The 8,928-nt window shown below is 56.0% G+C and overlaps 1 protein-coding gene across 1 annotated transcript in view; it reads left to right on the top strand.

Annotated features, from left to right (window-relative positions):
* Positions 1-231: 231 nt before the first annotated feature.
* Positions 232-8,928, top strand: part of TLN1 (talin 1) — a gene marked incomplete at its 3' end in the record, with an annotated part of 13,388 nt that continues 4,691 nt past the window's right edge. Inside the window, exons 1-16 of the mRNA XM_010193581.1 lie at positions 232-398; positions 2,630-2,727; positions 2,912-3,041; positions 3,251-3,403; positions 3,711-3,853; positions 4,246-4,373; positions 4,864-4,924; positions 5,219-5,323; positions 5,634-5,789; positions 6,029-6,130; positions 6,348-6,424; positions 6,606-6,786; positions 7,304-7,417; positions 8,057-8,165; positions 8,637-8,845; positions 8,909-8,928. The exon at positions 8,909-8,928 is cut by the window's right edge and continues 118 nt beyond it. Of these exons, the coding sequence (XP_010191883.1) occupies positions 269-398; positions 2,630-2,727; positions 2,912-3,041; positions 3,251-3,403; positions 3,711-3,853; positions 4,246-4,373; positions 4,864-4,924; positions 5,219-5,323; positions 5,634-5,789; positions 6,029-6,130; positions 6,348-6,424; positions 6,606-6,786; positions 7,304-7,417; positions 8,057-8,165; positions 8,637-8,845; positions 8,909-8,928 (1,916 nt within the window). The remainder of the gene's footprint in view (positions 399-2,629; positions 2,728-2,911; positions 3,042-3,250; positions 3,404-3,710; positions 3,854-4,245; positions 4,374-4,863; positions 4,925-5,218; positions 5,324-5,633; positions 5,790-6,028; positions 6,131-6,347; positions 6,425-6,605; positions 6,787-7,303; positions 7,418-8,056; positions 8,166-8,636; positions 8,846-8,908) is intronic.

The following is an 8,928-nucleotide window of genomic DNA, read 5'->3' as shown; positions in this document are numbered from 1 at the left end:
GCCGGGTTATCTTGTGCGCTCCCACACGCCTGCTTCTTCCTCGCTGGCAGCATCTCTGCTGGGTACCAGCTACCATTGCTCCCACAGGTTCTGGGACCTCAGGAGGAGGAAACAAGGGTCCCAGCGCTGGCCCCAGCTTTTGGGGAGCAGAGGTGCTGCTGGAAAGGAGGAGGAGGAGGAGGAAGGACTCTGCACACTGGCAATCAGAGCTAACTCGTCTGTCTCCTCCAGCAGGTGACGCAGGAGTGGGGACAGCCCAGCCGCCACCATGGTTGCCCTCTCGCTGAAGATCAGCATTGGCAATGTGGTGAAGACGATGCAGTTCGAGCCCTCCACCATGGTGTACGACGCCTGCCGGCTGATCCGGGAGCGAGTGCCCGAGGCACAGATGGGACAGCGTAAGTCCACGGCAGGGCTGGCTGTCATGCCAGGGCCACCCCGGCTCAGCTCCTGGCATTTAATCCGTCTCCCTTCCCTTTTCTCTTCCTGTGCCCATCTGGGCTTTCCCAGAGCAGTAGGAAGGGTGGGGGGAGCAAGGTCCAAGTCCTGACCAATGGAAGCAAGGGACTGAGCTCCTTGCGCTCCCTCTTTGACACCCCGGGAAAAATGTGGAGGTTTGGAAGGTAGAAAACCATATTTGGAAATTAAATACTTGTCAAACTCTTTGAGCCTGCTGCCCTTTCTGTCTCTAAACCTCTCTCCTACTTGCATCCATCACCACTAGCCAGGACTAAGTGAGTTTAAACAGTTGCAGGGGTCTTAGTGAGCATTAGTAAACCATATAAGTTAATTTTTCCTTTCTTGGGGGATATATAGTTGTCCTCCAGGTCTGTCTACTGCTGACAGCTCGCTGCCAGACCCATGCTGGTGCTCCATTACCTTGCTAAGCCTTCTCAGCACCAATGCGTTCCTGCTTCCGTCAGGCTCAAAATAAAGCTTATGGCTCACAAGCTTGTGATGTGACTCACGCCCATGCAGACGTGCCCTGGCCCTGGCGCGGACGGGGGGGCTGGAGCGCTAGAACATCGTCTCGGGGGCTCTCCTGGGTCCCTGCCACCTCCAAAAGCGGCTGTGCCACAGGGGAGAGGCAGCGAGCAGGAGGTCAGGAGTCGTGGGAAGAGGAGGGGGAACGTGGCGACATCTGGGAGCAGAGAATTCCTGGAGGATGGAAGGAAATGCCTTCTTGTGCTGTGCTGGCCAGCAGGCCGCGGCTTTCGGTTTCAGAGAGGGACTGGGTGTTTATGTGGACGTGAGGCTGTAGCCATGTTGGAGGGAGCGTTGCATTTCCTGCTGCTGGGCGTGAGCCAGCCTGCTTGTGAAAAAAAGGCAAAGGGAAAGCCTTAAAGGGAACTGCTTATTCCCAAGTTCCTTTGCAGTTGCTCACAGCCTTTTTTTTCCCTATCAGTTCCTCGCAGCTTTTTATTCTCTTTGCTCTCCTTACCCAGTGGCATTGCTCAGGGGTCCCTTTTTGAACTGCCCTGGTTTTTTATCACCTTTGGGCTGGGGGAGCACTGGTATAGGTTTCCAGCTCTGCTTTTGCTCTGTCTCGGGAAGTGTCTCTCCCTGCCCAAGTTATGGATCTGGGGCAAGCTGCTCAGTTTTCAGTGCTCTGGAGTTATCCTCTTGGAATTTGCTTTGAAAATAGCTTGGGTTTTTTATTATTTAAAAATAAAATGGCACGCCTCTGTGATCTTTCTGCTCCTTGTTTAGCAGGATCTGAACGGCAGCATTAGCCAGGCAGGAGTGGGGCGGCTCAGGAATTTATCCCTCCCCGCGGAGAGCTGCCAACAAGATGACTCGTTATGAACTCAGCAGCCAGCCAAGACAGCCTGCGGGCAGGGTTGCTGGAAAGGTGGAGAAGGACCTTACCCAGGGCAAAGCCAGGCGTGGCCCTGGCATCTTGCAGCACAAAAACGAGGCTATTCCTGTGGGTCTGAGCTGGGCTGCCTCTGCCTGGGCTCCAGCAGCAGCATTTTCACCTGGTACCCCAGCCCTGAGGAAGCAGGATTTGGTGAACAGCACTTATTAACCACCTCTGAGACTGTGTGAGCCTTGATCCCATCCTTCATGAGCCTCCTCTTCCTCAAATCGAGGAGTCCCAGCTCCTTTAGTCTCTCATAGCAAGGCTGCACCATTTAATTTTTCCCTTCTCTGTGTCTTTTCAAACTCTGCTGTGTCCCTCTGGGGAGGTGCAGGCCACACCACCATGGAATACTCAAAGTGCGGATGTGTCTGATTTTGACAGACCAGTTCCCAGCACCCTTCCTGGTGATGCCCAGCATTTTACTACATTGTTTTGGCAGCTGCTATGTGTTGCACCGAAGATATCTGAGAGCTGTCAACCACAACTCCAGGCTTTTCCTTCTGTTGTGACTGTCAGTTCCAAGTTCAGCGTTGCGTAGGCATGCTTCAGATGATTTTTTCTGTAGATAACGATGGCAAAACACATACCTCGAAGCTTGCTTGCCAGCTTTCTGCCCTCTCGTTAGGATTAGGCTCCAGCGTTCACAGTGCTGCTGAGCTTCCTCACATGGGGCTGCACCAATGCATGTCCCTGGGTGCCAGCTGGCATCTCTGTGGCCCTGTCCTGCTCAGGAGTGCCCTGGCAGCAACTTTATCTGTTTTTCAGCCAATGATTTTGGGCTGTTCCTCTCGGATGAAGACCCAAAGAAAGGGATCTGGCTGGAGGCTGGGAAGGCTCTGGATTACTACATGCTTCGCAATGGGGTAAGCATCGATCCTGCGTCTTTCCAGCTAGTACCTGTGGTGGGATGTCCCTACAGCATGGAGGTGGTGTGAGTGCCTGCCCCACTGCCTTGCATTGGGCCCCACAGCACCCCACCTGGAGCTGTTGGGGTGATGGTGGGGTATGGGTGGCACTGGTAGGAGCTATGCTCTGCTGTGCCTGCAGGACACCATGGAGTACAAGAAGAAGCAGCGACCCTTGAAGATCCGCATGCTGGATGGGACAGTGAAAACGGTGATGGTGGATGACTCCAAAACCGTCACGGACATGCTCATGACAATCTGTGCCAGGATTGGTGAGAGGAGAGGGCAGCGATGGGGGGAGGAAGGGAGGTGGGCGTACTGGGGGAGTGGCAGCAGCTCTGCAGCAGATGGCCTGGCAGCAGGGGTGTCCCAACGGATGTGTGACACTGGGAGGAGAACACTGTGCTGCACCCCAGTGTTGCTCCAGGCTCTGTATTTGGCAGCGATGTTGTGGTGAGCTCGGTCCTCTGCTCTCCTGCAGGCATCACCAACTACGACGAGTACTCGCTTGTTCGGGAGATTATGGAAGAGAAGAAGGAGGAGGTTACCGGCACCCTCAAGAAGGACAAGACCCTGCTGCGAGATGAGAAGAAGATGGAGAAGCTCAAGCAGAAGTTGCACACAGATGACGAGTGTACGTGCCTGCATGTGCTGGGGACAGGGTCAGCCTGGGCAGCGGGGAAGGGAGCACGCACCCTTGCAAGGGGAAGACCCAATGCAGGGGAGCAGAGGTGACAGTGGAGGGTTGATATGATCCCTGTGGTGAAGGGACATGTCCCTACACTCCATGGAGCATCTCCTGCTTGGAGACCCAGGGCAGAGGGGTGAGAGCTGGGGTGCACCAGATGGACATCGGTTTCTTGCTCCGTGTGAGCAGCCCAGGGTTGGGACATACCCTGCGGGGGCGCCTGTCCCTGCTTATGCCCTGGCATTGCCTACAGTGAATTGGCTGGACCACGGCCGGACCCTGCGCGAGCAAGGCATCGATGACAACGAAACACTGCTGCTGCGGCGCAAGTTCTTCTACTCTGACCAGAACGTGGACTCACGAGATCCTGTGCAGCTCAACCTGCTCTATGTGCAGGTACAGCTCCCCAGAGCGCCTAGCTCTGCTGCCCCATACCAGCCCCTTGCTAGGGCTGATGTCTGAGGTTCTGGGCAGGAGACACCATGGGGGCACTTCAGGATGCCCAGTTTCCTCCTGCGGGAGAGACAACACAGGCAATCCCAGCCCTGCCCTCTCAATACTCTGGAGCATCCCAGGGGATCCCATGTCTCCTCTACGTGGTAGGAACCAGCCTGTAGTCCTGCTGCTGTTCCTCTCCCAGGCATGGTGATGGTCCCTGTAGAGACTGCCTGCTCCTAGGACCTCCTGTTTGTCACGGCCACTTCTTTTCTGTCTGGAAGACAGGTCCTGCCCAGTGTAGAGAGGAGCAGTGGTAGCCACCCACGGTGATGTCTTCTCTTTCCGTGCAGGCTCGTGACGACATCCTGAATGGTTCCCACCCCGTCTCCTTTGACAAAGCCTGCGAGTTTGCTGGCTACCAGTGCCAGATCCAGTTTGGGCCGCACAATGAGCAGAAGCACAAGCCAGGCTTTCTGGAGTGAGTGTCCCAGGGACCTACGGGTGGCTCGAGCAGGTTGGCAGCCCCCAGCACTGCACTGGCACACAGGGCCTGGAGGCACAGATATCTCTGGAGTGACCCCTGTCCTCACTGCAGCACAGTGCCCGAGCGTGGAGGTCCATGCTGGCTGCCGGAGGTGCCAGCGCCCCATCCTGTTCCCTCTGGTACACTCCAGGGACATGCAGACAGCTCTGATGTGGGGGACCCCAGCCTATCATGTGTCCTCTCCCCTGATGCCACGTGAGGGGCTGTATCCTCAGCACCTCCACCCCACTCCCAGCAGGGCAGCTCCTGGGGCAGCTTTCATGACTGCAACAAGCTCTCCCACATCCTTCCTGCTTCCAAAAACTCCCAGGCTGTGCCCTGGCAAGGGTTTGTGTGAGGCTCTGAATTGGGCCTCTTCATAGGCAAAGACAAACACTGGCTTTGGGCTTTGCTGCTAACAGCTGGCTTGGCTGTCTCTTGGCAGACTCAAGGATTTCCTGCCCAAGGAGTATATCAAGCAGAAAGGGGAGCGCAAGATCTTCATGGTACGTGCAGGGGAGTGTTAAGATCTGGGCTTCTTGTTCCTCCTCGCAAGAGGCTGAGGCTGCTCTTCTCCCTGGTGGAAACATGTAGTGGTTTGGTGGGTGAGAAATAGGAGCAGGAAGCTGTAGGTGGGCGGACAAGGCAGCCCCTGAGGTCCTAGAGGTCACAGGGGTGCTGTAGCAGGGGGTAGGAGATGCTGGTGGGGCAAGGAGAGCCTGGAAAGGCTGTGGCAGGGTGGTGGTGGCACAGCCAGGGGACCGTGGTGCTACTGTGATGTCTTCTCTTTGGTGTCGTAGGCCCACAAGAACTGCGGGAGCATGAGCGAGATCGAGGCCAAAGTTCGCTACGTCAAACTTGCCCGTTCCCTCAAGACCTATGGGGTCTCCTTCTTCCTGGTCAAGGTAAAGCGGCAGCTCCCCTGGCCAGAATTCCCCTTCCCCAGCATCTCTCCATCTGCTGTGTCTCCATGAGCTGCTACCGCTCAACCCACATTGCTCCAGTTTCACCTGCATCCCCACTGTCCACCTGTACTTCTTGGCTTTCCACGTGTGCTGCCTTCCCACTTCTTGCTTTTCTCCTGTCCTTTTCAAGCCTCATGTCGTGGTTGTCGCCACCTCGGGGGTATTTGTTAGCCAAGGGAGGCATTAAAGGTCTCTGCCTGGATGGATTCATCCCGCGGGCAGCCCACAACCCTTCTCTTGTGGCGTGCAGGAGAAGATGAAGGGGAAGAACAAGCTGGTGCCACGGCTGCTGGGGATCACCAAGGAGTGTGTGATGCGCGTGGATGAGAAGACCAAGGAAGTGATTCAGGAGTGGAGCCTGACCAACATCAAGCGCTGGGCGGCCTCGCCCAAGAGCTTCACCCTGGTAAGGGCCAGCCCTGCTCCTCCACCCCCTTCCCCCTAGCGGTGCCCCCACAGGGGGCTGCTCTCCTGCCAGTCCCTCTCTCAGGTATCGCTCCACGGTGGCACAGTCTTGCCCTCCTCTGGTGCCTCTCCTGGCTGCTCTTTCGGAGGCCGGCGCTTGGGTGCTTAGCGCATACCAGAGGGGCTCAGGATGGCTGCCAGTGCCCTGCTCCGGTGCTACCCTGTGCCCTGCCATTGCAGGATTTTGGAGATTACCAGGATGGTTATTACTCAGTGCAGACGACAGAAGGGGAGCAGATTGCCCAGCTGATTGCTGGCTACATCGACATCATCCTCAAAAAGGTGAGCATGTGCTGAGAAGGGCACTGATAACAGGCTCCTTTCCAGAGAGAGGTGCAGGGTGCCCCTTCCATCTGCCTCCAGACAGCCATTGGTGCTGCTGGAGGAGCTGGAGACCATGCAGGGGGACCCTATGTCTCAGTAAGGTGCCAGGGCTGCAGGAGGAGGGGAAGACTGGGCAGTCCATACTGGTTGACACATTTTCTCTATCCTCTCACAGAAAAAGAGCAAAGACCACTTTGGACTGGAGGGGGATGAGGAGTCCACCATGCTGGAAGACTCCGTGTCTCCAAAGAAGTAAGTCCTCCAGGAGCAAGCTAGCTGCCAAGCAGAAGTTGAATGGAGAGTGGGCTCCAGCCAAACTTGCAGCACAGCGTGCCTGGAGGAAAAGCTGCCAGTCCTTGGATGGCAGCACTTCCACAGAGGCTGGTGCCAGGGCTGTGGGCATCTCTTGACCTGGTGTTTCTCCCCGTTTCAGGTCGACTGTCTTGCAGCAGCAGTTTAACCGTGTTGGCAAGGCAGAGCTGGGCTCAGTGGCCCTGCCAGCCATCATGCGGACAGGGGCTGGAGGGCCAGAAAACTTCCAAGTGGGCACGATGCCGCAGCCCCAGCTGCAAATCACCAGTGGCCAGATGCACCGTGGACACATGCCTCCCCTGGTAAGCTCTCCCTGTGCCCACCGTAGGGCACAAACTCCAAAAGATGCCCAACAGGCTTGTGTAGATGTATCCATTTGGGTCCATGGCCAAGCTTTGGCTTTCTGTGAAGAGCAGGGGCTCTGTGCCACTGGGCTTGTGTGCTTGCTGGTCTGGCTGACCTGGCATCCTCCTTCACCCACTATGCAAACTTGAGCTACACCTTGACATTTTCACTTGGTCAGCGGCTGCAGCCTCTCCTCCAGGAGAGTAAAAGTCTTGTGGGGTCCCACTGCCTCTGCTCCCCCCTCCCCAAGAGCTGAGACTAGCTTGTACCCACTGTGGGACGAGGCATTTCCCCTTGGGAGGTGCAAAGGGGAGACCCCCTTTTTGCTACACGCACCCTGCCTTTGTGGAAGCGCCTACCTAGAGCTCTGTCATTAACAGCACGTTGCACCGTGTTGCTGGAGGGGGCGTGAGCCAAGTATTTAAGCCTAGATTTTGAGCCTCCAGCATACCTGAATCTGTCCCTGTGTTGCAGACTTCAGCCCAGCAAGCCCTGACTGGTACCATCAACTCCAGCATGCAGGCTGTGCATGCCGCCCAGGCCACCCTGGATGACTTCGAGACCCTGCCACCCCTCGGGCAGGATGCTGTGAGTGCTGGTTGAAGGCTGGGTGCTGGGCGGTGGACCTCACTGGAGGTTTTTGGCTGGGCTGGGCTGGGGCAGCTGCATTCCCAGGAGAGGTCCATTTAACCCAGCAAACAGCTAAAACACCATGCAGCTGCTCATTTGCTCCTCCCGCTTTCCGGTGGTATGTGGGAGGGAATCGGGAGGGTAACAGTAAAGGAACTCATCTGATTGAGATAAAGATTTAATAATTAAGATAAACCAGATGAATAATAATAATACCAATTAGTTCTATGAAGAGTAGCAGCAATTATAATAAAGCAGTCAAATTTATACTCGGCTGACAAACGGCAGTATGCTGGCCGTACGCCAGCGAAAATGCAGCAGGGGAGAGGTAAGCCTCAGGAACCGCAATGGGCCACCATCCCCCTCCTGGGAAGATCTGCTGCCTGCAAAGATGTGGGGCTATATCCCACGCTGGGAGCAGGAGTAGAGGGGACACTTGGTCATGTTGCTTGGCCAGGATGGGCTGTGGAGTTTTGGGTGATTACAGCTCTTCCTTGTCTCCTCTTTCCTTCATCTCTCTATGTGAGTGTCAGTGCAGCTACCCACCGCATCCACCACCTCCACCACCATCTCCTGACCCTGTTTTACCCTTTTCAGGCATCCAAAGCTTGGCGCAAAAACAAGATGGATGAGTCAAAGCACGAGATCCACTCCCAAGTGGATGCTATCACTGCTGGCACAGCGTCAGTGGTCAACCTGACTGCAGGTATGTGGAGGGTTGGAGAAGAAGGATGCCCCATCTCTGGAGAAAGCTTGGCCTCTCTTGTCTGGCTGAAGGTTATAGCTCCTGCCCTCCATCAGAGACTGGAGGAGCCAGCCTGCCCCAGCTAGAGCTAAAGCAGCCCCAGCTGCTGCTAACATAGAGATGACCATGCCCCCACAACTCCCCCTGCCTTTAGATATTCCTACCTGTCCCCAACCCAGTGCTTCCAGTTCTTGGCTGACCAGGAGTGTGTTGTGCAGTCTCTACCATAACTCTGGGCACCACCATGGCATGGTGCAGCTCTTTTTAACCAGTCTTTCCTGCGCAAACTTGGCTGATGTGACCACTTTTCAGGCTTAGGAGTTAGAGGGTCACTTCTCCTACTCTGAGGAAGGAGAACCACATCAGTGACAGGCACAAGAATGCTCTTGGAGCATCACCTGAAGCATGTTAACTGCTCTCCTCCCTGTGCAGGGGATCCAGCAGACACAGACTACACCGCCGTGGGCTGTGCCGTCACCACCATCTCTTCCAACTTGACCGAGATGTCCAAGGGCGTGAAGCTGCTGGCTGCACTGATGGAGGATGAAGGAGGGAACGGTCGGCAGCTTCTGCAGGCAGCCAAGAACCTGGCAAGCGCCGTCTCGGACCTGCTGAAAACAGCACAGCCTGCCAGTGCTGAGGTGAGGGGCAGGAGGGGCCGTGGGGCTGAGAGGGGGGTGAAAGTCAAGGGGAACCATCAGGAGGATTTTGAGGGCTTACTCCT

Source organism: Mesitornis unicolor, unplaced genomic scaffold (assembly GCF_000695765.1).
Source record: "Mesitornis unicolor isolate BGI_N332 unplaced genomic scaffold, ASM69576v1 scaffold32921, whole genome shotgun sequence".
In the NCBI taxonomy this organism is placed as follows: domain Eukaryota; kingdom Metazoa; phylum Chordata; class Aves; order Mesitornithiformes; family Mesitornithidae; genus Mesitornis; species Mesitornis unicolor.
The sequence above is the reverse complement of the archived record's forward strand: the minus strand, read 5'-3'. Positions and strand labels throughout refer to the sequence as shown.